General features: G+C 41.9%; 2 protein-coding genes across 2 annotated transcripts in view; one reads left to right on the top strand and one right to left on the bottom strand.

The window, feature by feature from the left end:
• SLC2A10 (solute carrier family 2 member 10) overlaps positions 1 to 7,920 on the top strand; it is a 57,489-nt gene extending 49,569 nt beyond the window's left edge. Inside the window, exon 6 of the mRNA XM_068262942.1 lies at positions 5,011 to 7,920. Coding sequence (XP_068119043.1) covers positions 5,011 to 5,128 — 118 coding nt within the window. The 3' untranslated portion in view covers positions 5,129 to 7,920. The remainder of the gene's footprint in view (positions 1 to 5,010) is intronic.
• TMEM220 (transmembrane protein 220) overlaps positions 1 to 19,035 on the bottom strand; it is a 292,061-nt gene that overhangs the window by 111,925 nt on the left and 161,101 nt on the right. The window contains exon 3 of the mRNA XM_068262954.1: positions 15,994 to 16,146. The gene's annotated coding sequence lies outside the window, so the exon portion shown is untranslated. The remainder of the gene's footprint in view (positions 1 to 15,993; positions 16,147 to 19,035) is intronic.

A 19,035-nucleotide genomic window follows, 5' to 3' on the forward strand; every position in this document is an offset into this window, starting at 1 on the left:
GTATGCTGACACGCTCAATTGTTCATGGGTGTGCTTAAAGGCAAACCCATGAGGTGCTCAGAGTCCCTTTAAACGCAGATATAGAATTTGCCATAACTACTTTGTGTGGCAATGCATTCCACATTTTGATCACTCTTTCTGTAAAGAACCCTTTCCTAAATAAATGGGTGAAACGTTTTTCCTCCATGCGCAGATCATGTCCCCTAGTCTTTTGTAAAAGCCTAGGGGCAAAAAAGCTCATCCACCAAGCTTTTATTTGTACATGTTAATTAGATCCCCTCTAAGGCGCCTTTTCTCCAGACTAAATAAACCCAGTTTATCTAACCTTTCTTGGTAAGCGAGACCTTCCATCACCCGTATCAATTTTGTTGCTCGTCTCTGCACCTGCTCTAAAACTGCAATATCTTTCCTGTAATGAGGTGCCCAGAACTTAATTCCATATTCCAGATGTTTCCTTACTAGAGAGTTAAACAGGGCCAATATTATGCTAGCATCTCAAGTTTTTATTTCCCTTATAATGCATCCCAAAATTGTATTTGCTTTAGCTGCAGCTGCTTAGCATTGAATACAATTATTTAACCTGTTGTAGATGAGTACTCCTAAGTCCTTCTCCAAGTTTGATGTCCCCATCTGTATCCCGTTTATTTTGTATTGTGTTAGACCATTGGTACGACCAAAATGCATGACTTTACATTTTTCAACATTGAATTTCATCTGCCATGTATGTGCCCATATAGCCATCCTATCCAGATCCTGTTGCAATATGACACTATCTTCCTGAGACTTGAAGATTCTGCACAATTTTATATCATCTACAACAATAGCAACATTGCTTTCTAATGCATCTACTAGGTTATTAATAAATACACTGAAGAGCACTGGACCCAGTACTGACCCCCTGTGGGACCCCACTGCTATTAGTCACCCATTTTGGACAAGATCCCTTGACCACAACTCTTTATCTTCTGTCCATTAGCCAGTTCCCTATCCATGCACACAGACACTTCCCCAGTCCTTGCATCCTCAACTTTCGCATCAGACTTTTGTGGGGAACAGTGTCGAAGGCCTTTGCAAAGTCCAAGTATATCACATCTACAGCATTCCCAATATCCACTTTTTCATTTACTACCTCATAAAAGCTGAGCATGTTAGTGAAACAGGACCTGTCCTTAGTAAACCCATGCTGATGCTAAGAAATAATATTTTTGGGGAAGGTGTGTGTGTGTATACACCACTGCAGTATATCTACATCCTCTGTGACTTCATCTAAGCCACAAGTCAGTAGATATAAGTCTTGTAGCAGAAGCAGTGCTGTGCAGGATTGGTCTTGCTCCTGTGCACATTTCTGCCACTATCTGATGCAGCACTAATTGGTGAACTGGAATATGTTTCCTGAGCTAATGAGATTGATTTTGACCATTAAAAATACTTTAATTTTCTCAGTTCACACTCTGTAGCATTATTTCAGAATCCAATATCTTCTCCATAAATTGTGAAAGGAACATAATCTAAGTTTTGTGATAAGCAGTAAGAATAGCCAAACAAAATTTGTTTTTTTTATCTACAGTAGCACTTTTTATTTTTAAACTGGAATTGGTAAAACTGAGATTTTTTTTTTCTTTTTCCCCCCCTTGTTTTCCCATTAGAATTTATAGAAAACACAATTGTTCGAGGGAAAACATGGCATACAATGAAAGCCTAGTGTGTCTTGAAAAAAAAAATATATTTCATTTCTGTGTCATAAGTAGGGAAAGTTATTCCTGATTAAATAAGGACATGGCTAAACTGTCAAAACTGCTCTGGTCCATAAGTGGGAAACAAAGTCTGGATGCGAAGTGGTTAAGGTTTAAAAAAAAAAACTCTTTGAATAAAATTTAATGCTTAAAGGGAACCAGAGATGAAGCACCCTCATGTATTTTACCATATATATTAGTGGGAACATAAGAGAAAATGCCTACCTTGCTTTCTGTTTCATTCTGTACTGCACAGCTTGCTTCTAATCAGCCCTGATAAAATCCTTGATTGAACATTCAGTCTGGCTTTGCTCAGGAATATTTATAGCTCAGTCTGTGTTCTCTCATGTCTTTTCAAGCCCAAGCCTGCCCCCTTGTGGCTCTGCTTAGGAATCATTATAGCTGAGTCATTATAGCAAAGCCAGACTGAATGCTCAGTCAAGATTTTATCAGGGCTGATTAGAAACAAGCTGTGCAGTGCAGAATGAAACAGAAAGCATGGTAGGTGTTTTCTCTAATGTTCCCACTGATCTATATGGTAAAATACATGAGGGTGCTTTGTCTCTGGTTCACTTTAAGGTGGCAACTAACAATCCAATTTTGAGTGAAAAATCATTCGAGCAATCAGATAATTCTCATCGGAAGAAAAATCTTTCACTACACCATCAACGAACCAATCTTTGCTTCCTATCTATCACAACCAACAAGAAAATCCAAATTTTGGTTTGAAAAATCCAATCGGACGACTATTTTTATAACCGTTCGTAATCGATTGTGTCTATCAATGGAAATTATTTACAACCAATCCAATCAGAATTTCTGATCGCTCTAACTATCACTATAAATTGGACCGTTAGTGACTACCTTTAGACAGCAAGCTATTTTTGAAATGAGCTACGTGCCAGTTATGTTTAAATAGTGTTTTTGATAAACCTCCCTGGCGGTATGATTATTTCCAGATTTTAGGGTATTATCTGAACATTTCAGGGGCTACAATCAGGAAACAATCATGCTGCCAGAAAGCCAGCAGCAGCCCCTTCTCTCACTCACCTCTCTGGGCTCCAGCGCTACAATTTTACCTCCGTCCTCCAGGTGGCGCTGTAACACTTTGGTGAGATCGACGGCGATCTCACCAGTGTGATTCAGAGCCTCTGAGGACAGAAAGAACAACGGCTACCGATGTCTGGATCCCCCAGGAGGTGAGTAAAAGCTCCCGTTGACCTACATTCACTTGAACTGAGCCTCCGCCAGGGAGGTTAAATGTCTTTGAGGTGATTTTGAATTATGCTAATTATTATGAAAATCTATTGTAAAATGGACAAATCTTGCAGTGAAGGCATTTGATTGGTCCATTTCCAAGCTGCACAGTTTTGCAGTAACATTTGCCTAATTCAGCATCATCTTAGAATTATTTGAATAATACAAGTTATGTAGAAAGTTAGCACTGAGCCAAAACCATGTACTAAATGCATTTCAGACGTCCGTGGCATAAGAATATGGGGATGCAAAAACTCCTACAGACGTCTGCAGAAGGCAAAAGTAGTTTTGTACTAAAATGCTTCTAGACATCCAGTGCTTATGGATGCGAAAACACAGAACACCTATAGACATCGGGGGCAGTCTCAGGGTTAATTGTGTATGAGCTCAGTGGCAGTATAATGTTCACGTTATTTTTCATAGCATGAAGAACTGCTATGTAGCATTACTGCACATTATTCAGAAAGGCACTGCAGAAAGTGCATTAGGGGTGTTCGTGTTATAACGTCAGAAGTAAGCTGGGCGCAGGGTGAGCTGAATGACAGCTCATCCTTCTGCTGCTCAAACTCCCGGTGGCGTTTAATACTATTCCCCCTCCGGGTCACAGCAACATGGAGGGAGAAGTAATTTGGGGTCCTGGCGATCCCGAATTATCCTTGCGCAGGAAGTACACTGTAGCATTAGTGCTATAGCTGTGCCCAGCTTTAGCACACAATGCCGAAATGACCTGCTTCATGTATTCCCTTACAAGGCAGAGATTTGAACAAGCCCATCCAAGTGTTTGCATGGAGCAACTCAAATCCTTAATCCATGCTATATGGTTTCTTTAGCTATAAAATATTCCAAGTAACTTTTCTGCATGAAGTCTGTAGTGCAGGAAAATCGTATCCCTGTTCTTGTTCCAGGCAACCAGAGAGGGACACAGAGATGCAAATAACAAAAAAAATAACACCCTACTTTACCTAAACCATCCTGTGTACATGGAACAAAAAAGGCATATGGGGAAAACTGCGCAGGAGACTGCTACTAGTAGAATTAGCGATATTCTACCACTGAATTCTGGTAATCATTCCCGATATTTACCATGACTAAACCTAACCCTACTCTCACACAGAACCCTCCATCTACATATGCCTGACCCTTAGTCCCCCCCCCCCCCTTCACCCCCAGGGATTCTCTTAATCATCCTCCTTGGTGATGCCTAACCCCTCCCCAGTGTCTCATATCCCTTAACCACCCCCCCTGGTGGTGCTTAACCCTAAACTCCTCCCCCGTGTCTCCTACCCCTTAACCATCCCCCCAGTGGCACCTAACCCTAAACCCTCCAGCTCTTAACCTTGGGGTCTGTGGCTAAAAAGTATTAAATACACAAGATTAAAAGGACAGCCAGGCAGCTTGCATTGTTTAGAAGGAAATAAATGTCAACCTCTCAGCTCATGTTTCATTTAAAGGACATCTGAAGTGAGTAAAGAAAAAAAAGTGACTTCCGTTTTGGAAGCATTCTAGATGGTCTAGAGAGGCTTCCCGGACATTACTACACCCTACCGTTCCAGTGCTGGGTCCCTGAACAAATTGTTACCTAAAAGGTCTTCATCTGGCCAAGGGCATCTTGACTGGGTATGTGCAAGTAAGGTCCACGCATGCACAGAGCAAAGCACTTGTGCATGAAGGAAAAAGCCCATGCGCAAGTATGTACAGCTTCATCCTGATGGGCACCTTATTCGCGCATGCCCAGTCTGGATATGCTGGTCCACACCCAGGAGCATGGCCAGAAGATGAAGAAGCACTCAGCACTAGAACGGTGGGCTCTACAAGGATTAGGGAAGCCTCTGGACCTCCCAGAGGCTTTCAACTACTGAGGTAAGTATCTTACTTTTTACGCCCTCCCTACTCACCTCAGCTGGTGATGTTCCATGACCTGTAAAGCACTGCAGAATGTCTATGCTGTACATGAATGCATTATAATAAGTGTCAGAAAAACCTTCATGAAAGTGATGTTTGCTTGTGTTACTCATTTCAGGTTCCTCCCAGGCAGATGTAAGTGGGGGAGATTTGGCAGAGGGCGCTTTTCTGGTCATCAGTACCAGCCAATGGGACAATTTAACACCTCAGACTCCAGTTCTTCAAGTTTCTCCTGATAATGTACACCTGGTCTATGAAACAAGAGCCTTGTCTGCAACCTGGAGAACATCTGATGCAACTGTGAAAGCAAAGAGCTCAGATCCAGTCGCTGACCAGAGACTCATTATGTGAAACATGCATACCCCTCGTTTACCAAAATCTCTTTACAAAATGATTGCTATGAGGCTGTGATCAGCTGTGTAGGTCTGGCCGGTTCCTTATGCTTTGTGTGACAATTGGCTAACAATTATTCTAAAGACATGCAGCTGGGCTCCCAGCTGGGCAGCCTATTATGTCCTATAGAGGCAGGAGATGCGGGTAAGCAGGAGGCATCTCGCTTAGCGCTGCAGAGGTAACTGTGTGTGTGTGTGTGGGGGGGGGGGTAGGGGGTGGACTCACCTCCCTTCTGAAAAAAATGGCCGGAGAATTGTCCTTTTGTTTCTCTTCCCCAGCACCCTCCAAATAATCGTTTGCCTGAAGAAGCGGGACTGTTACCCGTGAAACGCGTTGCACTTTTGGAGTTACTAATAAATGTTACTTTAGACTGTAAGTAACCTGTCCATTGTCCGGCCATTTTTTTCAGAAGGGAGGTGAGTCCACCCACTTCCCCCTTTTTAACAATTTTAACTAATTTTATTCTGCTTGGCGCCTCTGTTATCGTATTTCAATATCAGTCAGTAATCTGCATGCCATCAAAATATGGACACTAAATTACTTTAAAAAAACGCGTAATTCAGCCACCAATAATAGCTGGCAGCCAAATTAGGTCTTACCCCCTGAGTTCATTGCAGCCTGGAGGAGGGAATAATGACGCCAAACAGGACTTTTTCAGGAGCAGGGTGAGACTTTTTTGGCAGTAATTTTTGCCAGTATAGGTAGTGTAGTTCCCCAGTATAAATAGTATAGCTGCCCCAGTATGGGTAGTATAGCTGCACCTGTGTAGGTAGTAGAGCTGTCCTAATCCCACCTCCATTCCCGCGGCCGCCGCTAGCATATCCTTGTGAGCTGGTGGCCACTACCTCCTCTCCTACTTTACAGGCGCTCCCAGCCTCCCCTGCCTGTGTTGTTAGCTACAAGAAAATGACCACCGATGTCCGCATTTGTGGACATAGGCGGCCATTTTCTTGTAGCACTGCTCTAATTACCGAGCGGGGAGGTGAGGGGTGCTAAGAATATTTTGGGGGTGCTATAGCACCCCCCTGGCGCCGCCCATGTTACAGATAAATGTTTATATGCACAACTTATATGACAAAGGTTTCATGGGTCCAAGCCCACTTCCTGTGACCAATAACGGTGCCAAAGGCAAGATTAGCTGGTAGCATTGCGCACCTCCTCAGAGGCACTTTGGAACTGGTATTTGCCTGAGGAAGTGGGCTTGGACCCATGAAAACGTGTTGACTGTAAATAATAAGCCATTGTCATGTGAGACTTCCACCTTATCCTTTGTTTTTAGTGTTTTTATCCTAGTTTTATCTATACCTGGGCGCCTCTTTACCCTATGTGCAGCCAATAAGGCTTGTTAGGTTGGGGTGATGGGGCTTGTTACAAATTTTACCAATGAAAAAAATTATTTCCTATAGAAATCAAAAACGCACAAACACGTGGTTATGCTCTGCAGTGTGCAGCTGATTACATTATTTTGTTGGACAAGTTGACTTTAAAATGCAATGTCCCTGGCAGTATGTAATGAAGAAATGTGGCCTTTAATGTTGGAGGTCTGACTTGTGATGAAAACAAAGAGAAGACATTCTGAACTTGTGCCTTTTTATTCCCAATGTTTTAATGGGTAGTTTTTTGTTTTTTTTTTATAAGCCAGTCCAGTAAATCTGTGTAAATATTCCCAACTCCATATAGCCTCAGGCCAGAGCTCCGTTCCAAGTTGCCTTAAAGAGAGACATTCTAAAGTAAACACTTTACAGCCTTACAAACACAGAGTACATTGCGTTATTTTTTTTATGACTGTTTTTGTACCAGGGATTTGAGCTTCATTTAAGTTTACTCAACACATAAAGTGTTGCTGCTAAACCGTAACAAGAAGTCCAAAGCTGTTGTGCACTATGAAGTTCAGAAATGACCATGTATAAAAGCCTGATAGTAAAGTTTAAAGTGTAACTCTGGGGAAAAAAATGAAAATGTAAAATATAATATATCCCAGTGCCACACTTCTATTTAAGGCTGGTTTTACACCTATTTTTTTGTGTTGCAGTGGGATATGATGCTCCTGCCACATCCTACTGCAATGCAAATACATAAATATGACACTGCAGCAGAGTGCACTGACAGGGTCAGGTGCATAGCTCCGCCCCCACTCAGTGACGTACTCCCTGCTAGGAAGTACATCACTGGGATTCCCGTCAGTCTGCACATGTGCAACGCTACACACTGCTCTCTGTTGTTTTACACTACGTGTGTTGCCCATAGACTTCCATTACCCAAAGCACTGTGTATAACGCATGCTGCTTGCAGTAATGCACTGTTCACCTTGCGTCAGATCTTGAGTTAACGTTCCTGATGAAATAGTGTAAGTTGTTGGTACTTGCTGGACATTACAGGGAGCACTCATACAACTGGAAGCCAGAGATATGGTGCATCGCTGCTCTCTTTACAGCTTCTAGTTTGCTTTTCAACTGGATCTGGGTATTTGTACAGAAACCTTGTATTTTCTGATAATGAGCACATCTGTGGACTGTACTTTGTAGTTCTATTTACAACTTGTGGTTCTATATTTATGCATTGACACTTGTTTTTTTACATCTTGTTTTTATTCTGTTTCCTTTCTCGGTTTGACGATTGGCCAGTAGTGTTTTCTTCCCTGTGTTTTTAATCTAATAAAAATGTAAAAAAAAAAAAATATTTCATGTGTTTGTCAGGAACACCATGGTTTATTTATTTATTTAAATGAAAATTTGTATTTCGTCTACTGTATAGACTGCTATCAGCCTTGCTGTCAAATTAATTTAAAGCGGTAACATTTATGGTACTATTTGTCCCTGCTGTGCTAACCTGCTGATTGATCTGGCTGCTGCCAACAAAACTCATCCACAGGCACACTGAAAAAAAAAAAAAAAAAAAAGGAAAAATTTGAATTCCTATGTACACACACATACAGGGCCAGATTTACCATAAAGCACTATAGGCACGTGCCTACAGGCACCTGATGATGTAAAGGCGGCTCACTCCCCTCTCTCCTGCCTTAAAATGCAACTGAAGTGAGAAGACTATGGAGGCTGCCATGTTTATTTCCTTTTAACCACCTTGGCGGTAATGACGAGCTCAGCTCGTCCATTACCGTCGCGTTGGATTGCTCAGGCCCTGGTGGGCGATATTTTCACAATTTTTTTTTTTTTTTAAACGCGCAGCTAGCACTGTGCTAGCTGCGTGTTGTGATCGATCGCCGCCGCTACCTGCCGTGTTACAGCCCCCCCAAGACCCCTTGCGCAGCCTGGCCAATCACCACCAGGCTGCGCTATGGGGTGGATCGGGACTCCCGACGCCATGACGCCGTCCCGATTGTCGCCATGGCGACGGGGGAAGCCAAACAGGAAATCCCGTTCTGAATGGGATTTCCTGTTTGCTCTGATCGCCGGAGGCGATTGGAAGGGGTGGGGAGATGCCGCTGCACAGCGGCAATCATGTAGCTAGCGCTAGGCTAGCTACATGATTAAAAAAAAAAACTGCTGCGCCGCCGCCCTGGCAATTTTAATAGAACGCCAGGGTGGTTAAACAATACCAATTGTCCGGCAGCCTTGCTGGTCTGTTTGGCTGCAGAAGTGTCTAAATAACACCAGAAACAAGCATGCAGCTAATCTGTCAGATCTGACAATAATGTCAAACACCTGATCTGCTGCATGCTTGTTCAGGGTCTATGGCTGAAAGTATTAGAGGCAGAGGGTCAAGCAGGGCTGCCAGGCAACTGGTATTGCTTAAAAGGCAATAAACATTGCAGCCTCCATATACCTCTCTCTTCAGTTGTCCTTTTACACTCTGCTCAGGACTCTGCATAGTTAATGAGAGGTTACTCGCTTGAATCTCAGTATTCCACTGACCAGATCGCCTTTCAGTCGGCATCACCTTTAGTTACCTAATACGTGGGGTACCTCTAGCTTAATATTGAGGGTACTACCTAATACCAAGGGACACCTGTAGCTACCCATGATAGGCAGAGGAAGTGAGGGAGAAGTGACAGCTGGGCCAACCAGCACACTTGTGGTGCAATTTGGCGGGGTATATAACATTAAGCATCTGGGTCTAAGCTCAGTGCACAGAGGCGCTGAGCTTAGACCCAGATGCTTGATGTTATATGCTCACTTGTATTGCCTGAAGAAGTGGGATATATCCACAAAACGCGTTGCACCATTTGGAGTATGTAAATAAACCAATTTTTATTGTCTAAATCAGCAATCTCTAGTGTCTTTGAAGCTAAAAGAAATCCCTGGGGAAGGTGGAGGCATATTAGCACAACAAGGGTTAAGAGGCACCCAAGGAGGGTAAAACTAAGAAATTATAGGTGGCTCAACTCTTACACTAGTAGTTTAGGTTTAAATACAGTTTTATTTGCAAATAACGAGCAAGAGCTGGTTTAGGAATCCCTTAACTACACTCATCTGTCAATCACTGAGACAGCAAAACTTGCTGATTTTCAGAGAGCAAGTTCTGTCCATGTGTAAAAATAAGGATTCCATTCCACTGAGACAATCATTACCTGCTTGGACTTATGGAATTTGTATTGTTTTTATCAGAAGCAGTAGAGTGTTGTACCATGTTAGCCATCAGTAAAAGGAAGGAGTTGGTTTTATTTATCTTAAAGTTAGCCAATAAATGGTATCATCCTGATTCAAAACTTATTTTTAATAAAATCCTTTTTTTTTTTGTATTTCTTGTTTTTTTTTCTCCTAAACTACCACAAGATGTCACCAGAGGCATCTGTGTACAGGGCTTCTATCTGTAGCATTTGTTGGACTGAACATATAAAGGTCTGATCCATAGTGATAATTTTTATATATGCCATTCTTTCATGATGGAGTAGTAAAGTGATCATTTGCTAAAAGGAAAAAGTGGAATAGGAATGGGGAACCTTACCTGAGGTTTCTAACCCTGGATGTTGGTTAAACTGGAAGGAAGAGGTACATCTGTATTGTGGGGTACCAAAATGCAAAGCGACAACTTTAAGAACTGTAGTGAAAACATCATGAATAATTGTTGTTTGTTGTGTTTTTATACAATATTCATTGATGATTAAGTCAGCGTTTGCCCATTGTAAAATTTTTCCTCCCCGATTTACATTCTGAAATCCATCACTGGTGGTGACATCTTTTTAGTTCTGCCAGGTGATCTGTACGGAATGTTCATTACTGAGAGCATTAAGCACAGAGGGAGATATTGCTTGCTTGGTAGTTGGAAACAGTTATTTCCCACAATGCAACGAGGTTCACAGACAGTGAGGACATGACCAGTGAGGTCATGACATCACATTGTGGGAGGGGTTTTACCCCAATATCAGACATACAGACCCCCCTGATGGTCTATTCCAGAAAAGGTAAAGATTTCTTGTAGGAAAGAACTTGAACTTAAAGTGAACTTGAACTAAGAAAACTCTCCAGGTTAGAAGGAAGAATATGGTTTTAATGACAAATGTATTGTGATTACAACATACAAAGGGCCTGATCCAGTTAATTGTATCTCATAATTTTCTCCTGGATGTTATTTTCACGCCTTATCAATAGAATGCTTTTTAAGCTACCAGCAAACAAGAGAATTGGCAATACTTTTTTCACTTACTTTTTGGTACTTTTTCATTTGCAGACAGGCTGAAAAATTATTTTAAACACACGATAAAAATATTATCTCCTATGAGAAAAAGAGAATCCTGCCTAGTACCTTGCAAGCTTCCAATCTAAAGGAATAGGGAGAAGATCCAGGACGAGAAACCGTCCTCATTGCCAGTTTGTTGTGTTCAGTAGTGAAGGAGCCAGGATAACGGGAACTAGATTTACTGACAGAATTCACCATCTACAGAAACAGTCTTCTATGTATACCTCTAGCCTGGGCAGGACTGGACCAATGACCCACAAAGTATAATGCACTAAACAAGTAAAACGGTGACATCTAGAAGCCTGGTGTATGTACACCACAGCTGTTGTTTTATGATATTTAATAAAGGTCACCACTTCTCTAAAGCCTGCAGATAGAATGTACTAGGTCAAACTTTATGTTTGTCTGAAAACTTGCATTTTGAGGGTGTGCTATAAGGTGTGCAGTGTGACTGATGTGTGTTGAAATGGAGTTCTAGAGTAGAGTTCCCCTACCCTGTCCTCAATGCCCACCAACAGCACGTTTTGCAGAAAACCACAAACATGCACAGGTGAGGTAATTAGTGTCTCAGCAGAGCTAATTTCCTTCCTCTGTGGATTTCCACAAAACATGCACTGTTGGTGGGCCTTGAATACAGGGTTGGGGAACACTGTTCTAGAGAACCGGAATGGCTCGTGAGAAGTCCTGTATGTGTGAGTGGGAGGAGGTAATTCCTACTGACACTAACTATTTTACCACCACTATGAAACGTCTATCACTCAAATCCTCCCATAGTCTATCTTAGCAGTCTACTAATACAGGTACTGCTCACACTGATGACTACACAAGCAATCTCCTATTCGTCACTCTACTGTTAAGTAGTGGGAAGCAATATCAAAAGGGAGAGCTATGGGATATCAACCACATGCATTTCTTGCTCGTCTCACCTTAAAGTGGACCTGAACTCTTGCACGGGACACTAGGAAAACATAGTAAAATGCACCCTATATGTATTTATAGAGTTTAGCCCGTCTAATTCCCCCTCATCTGTGACTATTTACAAGCTGTAATTTTATCTGTCAGCTGACACAGCAGGGAGCTTACAGTGGCTTGCAAAAGTATTCGGCCCCCTTGAAGTTTTCCACATTTTGTCATATTACTGCCACAAACATGAATCAATTTTATTGGAATTTCACGTGAAAGACCAACACAAAGTGGTGTACACGTGAGAAGTGGAACGAAAATCATACAGGATTCCAAATTTTTTTTACAAATCAATAACTGCAAAGTGGGGTGTGCATAATTATTCAGCCCCCTTTGGTCTGAGTGCAGTCAGTTGCCCATAGACATTGCCTGATGAGTGCTAATGACTACATAGAGTGCACCTGTGTGTAATCTAATGTCAGTACAAATACAGCTGCTCTGTGACGGCCTCAGAGGTTGTCAAAGGCCCAGTGCACACCAAAACCGCTAGCAGATCATCAAAACGCTAGCGGTTTTGGGAGCAGAGAGCCGATATTTGCCAAGTGCACACCGAGCGGATTTTATATGAGATCCGCCGGCCTCATCCGCATCAGCATCCGCGTGGCTGATGTATCTCTATGGGCTGGTGCACACCGGCGGTTTGAGGTTTTAAGCAAACCGCAAACGTGCAGCAAGAGGCACGTTTACGGCTTGCTAAAAACCTCAAACCGCCGGTGTGCACCAGCCCATAGAGACACATTAGTCATGCGGATTGTCAGGCGGATTCGGCCGGCGGATCCGCCCGGTGTGCACTGGGCCTAAGAGAATCTTGAAAGCAACAACACCATGAAGTCCAAAGAACACACCAGACAGTCAGGGATAAAGTTATTGAGAAATGTAAAGCATGCTTAGGCTACAAAAAGATTTCCAAAGCCTTGAACATCCCACAGAGCACTGTTCAAGCGATCATTCAGAAATGGAAGGAGTATGGCACAACTGTAAACCTACCAAGACAAGGCCGTCCACCTAAACTCACAGGCCAAACAAGGAGAGCGCTGATCAGAAATGCAGTCAAGAGGACCATGGTGACTCTGGACGAGCTGCAGAGATCTACAGCTCAGTTGGGGGAATCTGTCCATAGGACAACTATTAGTCATGCACTGCACAAAGTTGGCTCTTATGGAAGAGTGACAAGAAGAAAGCCATTGTTAACAGAAGAGCATAAGAAGTCCCGTTTGCAGTTTCCCACAAGCCAAGTGTGGGACACAGCAAACATGTGGAAGAAGGTGCTCTGGTCGGATGAGACCAAAATGGAACTTTTTGGCCAAAATGCAAAACGCTAAGTGTGGCAGAAAACTAACACTGCATATCACTCAGAACACACCATCCCCACTGTCAAACATGGTGGTGGCAGCATCATGCTCTGGGGGTGCTTCTCTTCAGCAGGGACAGGGAAGCTGGTCAAAGTTGATAGGAAGATGGATGGAGCCAAATACAGGGCAATCTTGGAAGAAAATCTCTTGGAGACTGCAAAAGACTTGAGACTGGGGCTGAGGTTCACCTTCCAGCAGGACAATGACCCTAAACATAGCCAGGGCAATAATGGAATGGTTTAAAACAAAACATATCCATGTGTTAGAATGGCCTAGTCAAAGTCCAGATCTAAATCCAATCGAGAACCTGTGGCAAGATCTGAAATCTGCTGTTTACAAACGCTGTCCATCTAATCTGACTGAGCTGGAGCTGTTTTGCAAAGAAGAATGGGCAAAGATTTCAGTCTCTAGATGTGCAAAGCTGGTAGAGAAATACCCTAAAAGACTGGCAGCTGTAATTGCAGCAAAAGGTGGTTCTAAAAAACTTTGACTCAGGGGGCTGAATAATTACGCACACCTCACTTTGCAGTTATTGATTTGTAAAAAATGTTTGGAATAATGTATGATTTTCGTTCCACTTCTCACGTGTACACAACTTTGTATTGGTCTGTCACGTGGAATTACAACACAATTGATGCATGTTTGTGGCAGTAATGTGACAAAATGTGGGGGGCCAAAAACTTTTGCAAGCCACTGTATATGTAACCACAGGATGTTACAGGACAGCTGTAGTGAGAGGTACATGGAGGCTGCCATATTTATTTCCTGTTGAGCAAAGCTAGTTTCCTGGCACCCTGTTGATCCTTTGCCTCTAATACTTTTAGCTATAGCCCCTGAACAAGCATGCAGCAAATTAGGCGTTTCTGACATTATTGTCAGACATGACAAGATTAGCTGCATGCTTGTTTCTGGTGTGATTCAGACACCACTGCAGCCAAATAGATCAGCAGGGCTGCCAGGCAACTGGTATTGTTTAAAAAGAAATAAATATGGCATCCTCCATATACCTCTCACTACAGTTGTCTGCTTTCATAAAAGCAGGAAGTAGACAAACTGCAGATTGATTGCAGGATTTGTATGAGCTGTAAGAAAGGAATGTTTTTCCTTACAGGTTATTATGCTGTTTTGAGTTCTGGCCCGCTTTAATTCAAAACATACATGAAGACAAACAAAGCTAAGTGAGCTCAGAGCTAAAAGTATGTCAAAACTTTATTGGCCATACAAAAACATTAACTGATCAATTGGCACCAACACACATCATAAAAAACCAACCCATAAAAGCACCGTGATCTGCTATCTACGCTAAGGGCAAATATTGCCAAACAATTGTATAGTACTGGGATGGAGTACTCTTACTGACAAACTGTAGCTGTTTGCATCTTCAGGCCCATATATCAGAATCAGACAGCAGACCGACCTCCACAGTGGGTAATGATTTGTCCACTCGTTGTGTCTATGACAGCGGTCCCCAAACTTTTTCAGTCAAGGGCCGGGTCAACATACTACAGATTGCTGGGGGGCGGAGTATACATGAAATGATGTAGAAAAACATAACATTGAGCCTAGGTATTGTAGACAGCGCCTATTAACATAGGCAGCCCCTCATGTCTCCCATTTATCCAGAGCAGATGTTATGCCCCCAACACAGCAAGTGCAGATGATATTATACTATCAACACAGCATTAGCAGGTAGCATGCCCTCCAACATAGCATGTGCAGCTATTATGCCACCAATACTGCGCAGTTATCGTGAAAACCGAGAGCCCGATATGGTGTAGTATGTAGAAGACAATTGGTAATGTGATTGGTGAGAAGAGTATACTCACAAACATGGGTTACCATACAGGCAACCACTATATCAGCAGGTGAGGAGATTAGACCTGTCCTCACTCAGGGTTAGAAGTCGCTCTCTGTAGACAGGAAACAGGGTAGTAATCCCCTCCACCAGGAGTGGACACAGTATATTAGTATGTAGAACAGAGGCGCCAGCAGGATAAAATTAGATACAAAATTTAAAAAATTGCTTGGAGGAAGTGGTGGGCTTGCCTCCAGAAAGCAGACACGAAATACTGTCTCAATAATAATAATACACAGATTTATTATACGATACCCCAAAAAATGCAACGCGTTTCGCAGGCCAAGCCCGCTTCATCAGGCAAAAAAGTGGGGACAACAGAATTTCAGCAGTACAGTGCATTGAGGCGCTAAACCCTGTACTGCTGAAATTCTGTTGTCCCCACTTTTTTGCCTGATGAAGCGGGCTTGGCCTGCAAAACACGTTGCATTTTTTGGGGTATCGTATAATAAATCTGTGTATTATTATTATTATTATTATTATTATTGAGACAGTATTTCGTGTCTGCTTTCTGGAGGCAAGCCCACCACTTCCTCCAAGCAATTTGTAAAATGTTTTATCTAATTTTATCCTGATGCTGCTCTGTTCTACATACTAATAGAATGTCACCCAATGGCTTGCAAAAGCCTGCAGCACAACCCAGAAGCCAGCAAATGACTGCTTTCTGGATTCCATGTGGATGGGTGGTGCCAGAACTGCTATTCTAAATGCGGGCCACCAATATTTAAAGATGCAGCAGACCGCATCTATAAGTAATACATTTTGTGTGTGGGGGGCCGGTAAAAAAGCCTCAGGGGGCCACATCCAGCCCGCATGCCTTAGTTTGAGGACCACTGGTCTATGATGACACCTCTGTATACACATACATGCTCATTCATGACACTATATTAACATGTCAAACCTCTCCAGCCAGAGTTCCAGCAAAGTGCGCTTTGTATGGCTCCTGTGACCTCTGTCTCCAATGTCCATATCAGCATATGCCATGAACCTTTTCTCCTGAGTTTTCTCCTAGGTGAGGTTTTCACACTTGTGAATCAAATGCATTTGAAGCCACCTGCAAGCAAGATAATACTCAAAATAATTTTGATAGTACTTTTTAAGGAAGCGGGAAAAAAGGGCGCAGGCAGCTAGTGGACAAAAAGGGCGCCGCCATTCACTCTCATAATAAATAACGTTTAATGGGCGCCGAGCAGGAAAAAAGGGCGCCGGAGTTAAATAAAGTTTACAAACGGCGCCCAGAGATTTTTAATGATTTATAAGTGTGCTTGTGGTGATTTAAGTTTATAAAATGCACCCGTGCCGAATAACGTTTATAAAAATACTAAACATATTTATCTTATTTAACTAATTAAAACATTATTTAAAGTTTTATCCCTTACTGTTTGTAAAACATTATTATTCACAAAATAAAGCGATCAGTACGTAACGTAAATTGCAATATATTTTTTGCAGCCACAATTAGTAAAACATTATTATCCACATAATAAAGCGATCAGTAAGGGGGATGGTTAGGGTTAGGCACCACCAGGGGGGTCTTAGGTTTAGGCACCACCAGGGGGGTCTTAGGTTTAGGCACCACCAGGGGGGTCTTAGGTTTAGGCACCACCAGGGGGGTCTTAGGTTTAGGCACCACCAGGGGGGTCTTAGGTTTAGGCACCACCAGGGGGGTCTAGGGTTAGGGATAGGTACAGGGAGGGATCTGTGTGAGAGTAGGCTTAGGTATAGTTTTAGTAAAATTTTAGTAATACTTACTAATGTTTTACAACACTTATTACGAACGTAGTTATATTTATATCATCGTTTTAAAGAATATTTTCAGACTTAATTATAAGAACAAATCATAAATGAAGGTTATTCACAATAATATACAATTATAACAATTAAACATATATTATTGTTTTTTAAATAAACGTAATTATAAGTTTAACTTTTGAAACAGGGAAGATTAACGTTTTCACAATTGCCGATTTCATAAACATTATTTAGTGATTTATAATTTTGTTAAACATTATTTGTAAACGAAATATAGCACACTATTTTTATAAACGCTATTAATGATTAATTATTAATTAGCGTTTACACCCCGCGCCCTTTTTGTCCGGGCGCCCTTTTTGTACGTACGCACTTTTTAAACTTTTTCTTTGTACATTTTCAATTGCAAAATGTTGAAAAGTTATTTGAAAGAAAAAATGATAAATGGTCTCCTAGGAGAAAACGTTAATCGCCAATGGGCATGTGTCTCTAGCATTGCCTCTTGCTCAGTATGATGTGACATAAGTCTGACACCACAGTCTCCATGCTTGTTCCACGTATGTGACTACAGAATACTGCAGAAGCCAAATGATACATAGGCCATCCAGACAGTTGGTATTTTTTTAAGGGAATAAAGATGTCAGCCTTTACATTTCTCTGACTACAGGTTTCTATTTGACGTAAAAGGGTAGAAAATGTTCCACAAATTCTATTTCCATATGCAATGCTTTGGATTAACTGTATAGCTCTTTAGTTAAAGGGGCACTACAGCGAAAAACTGTCAAATTTTAAATATGTGCAAACATATACAAATAAGAAGTACATTTTTTCCAGAGTAAAATGAGCCATAAATTACTTTTCTCCTATGTTGCTGTCCCTTACAGTAGGCAGTAGAAATCTGACAGAAGTGACAGGTTTTGGACTAGTCCATCTCTTCATAGGTGATTCTCAGCAAGGCTTTTATTCTTTATAAAGATATTCTCTAAAAATAATTTAAACAATGATGCTGGCCAGCTTCCCTGCTCGCTACACAGTTTTTTGGCAGTTGGACAGAGCAACTGCCATTCACTAAGTGCTTTTGAAAATAAATATATGGCTACGAATTCCCTATAAAGAGATGGACTAGTCCAAAACCTGTCACTTCTGTCAGATTTCTACTAACTACTGTAAGTGACAACAACATAGGAGAAAAGTAATTTATGGCTCATTTACTCTGGAAAAAATGTACTTCTTATTTGTATGTGTTTGCACATATTTTAAATTTTAAACTTTAATTAACTGATGCTTTAGAATGTAACATATATGTCAGCTAATCATTGAGTTGCTGTTTTTCAGACCTCGGAGACGTATCCTGAATCCTATAGAGAAGAAATGGTCTTGACAAACCGCCGTTAGGACTAGAACATTTTTTGCAATATAATCCAGATATTTAGCCACACCCCCTCAAGAATGGACTCAATTAATATTAAAGAGGTGGGCGGCGACAGAGCTCTACTGACAACCAGCATGAGTGTAAATAAATATTGACACATCAAAGATATGAATATTACAGTGGCAATAATGAATGTTCATTTTCCTAAATTAGTGTCAGCATAATGATATTCCTTATTATCACTAAACAAACATTTATTTAGAGGAAATGTTCTCATATACCCAATTTTTTTTTTGCATTCCGTGCTGAAATATTTCAGCAAGAGAATCTGTAAAATTATAAGGGGGAAGCCTCTGGATCCTAATAAGATTCCCCCGTCCTCCTCAGCCAGTCCGATCCAGCGCTGGGAACCCCGGACAAAGGTAAACAATAATAACATTCATGACTGCAATGGAGCTCTATCGGCTTGCTGACCGGGCTCTGGTGGAAATAGCCCAGCTCAGTCAGGTCCGCTGTAACACGCAGGCACAAGCTGCCTGTACAATAGAGGGGAACAGATAGGGCTCGGCTATTTCCAGCAGAGCCCGTGAGGCAAGGTGCTAGAGCTCCTAAGTGCAGCTGCGACTTTGTAGGGTACCACTGCTGGATCCCCTCTGCTGAGGAGGACAGTGAAAGCCTCTTTAGGATCCAGAGGCTTCCCTCTCCCGAGGTAAGAACCCCCTAGAGCAGGCATGGGCAAACTTGGCCCTCCAGCTGTTAAGGAACTACAATTCCCACAATGCATTGCAGGAGTCTGACAGCCACAGTCATGACTCATAA

This window comes from Hyperolius riggenbachi, chromosome 12 (assembly GCF_040937935.1).
Source record: "Hyperolius riggenbachi isolate aHypRig1 chromosome 12, aHypRig1.pri, whole genome shotgun sequence".
Taxonomy (NCBI): Eukaryota; Metazoa; Chordata; class Amphibia; order Anura; family Hyperoliidae; genus Hyperolius; species Hyperolius riggenbachi.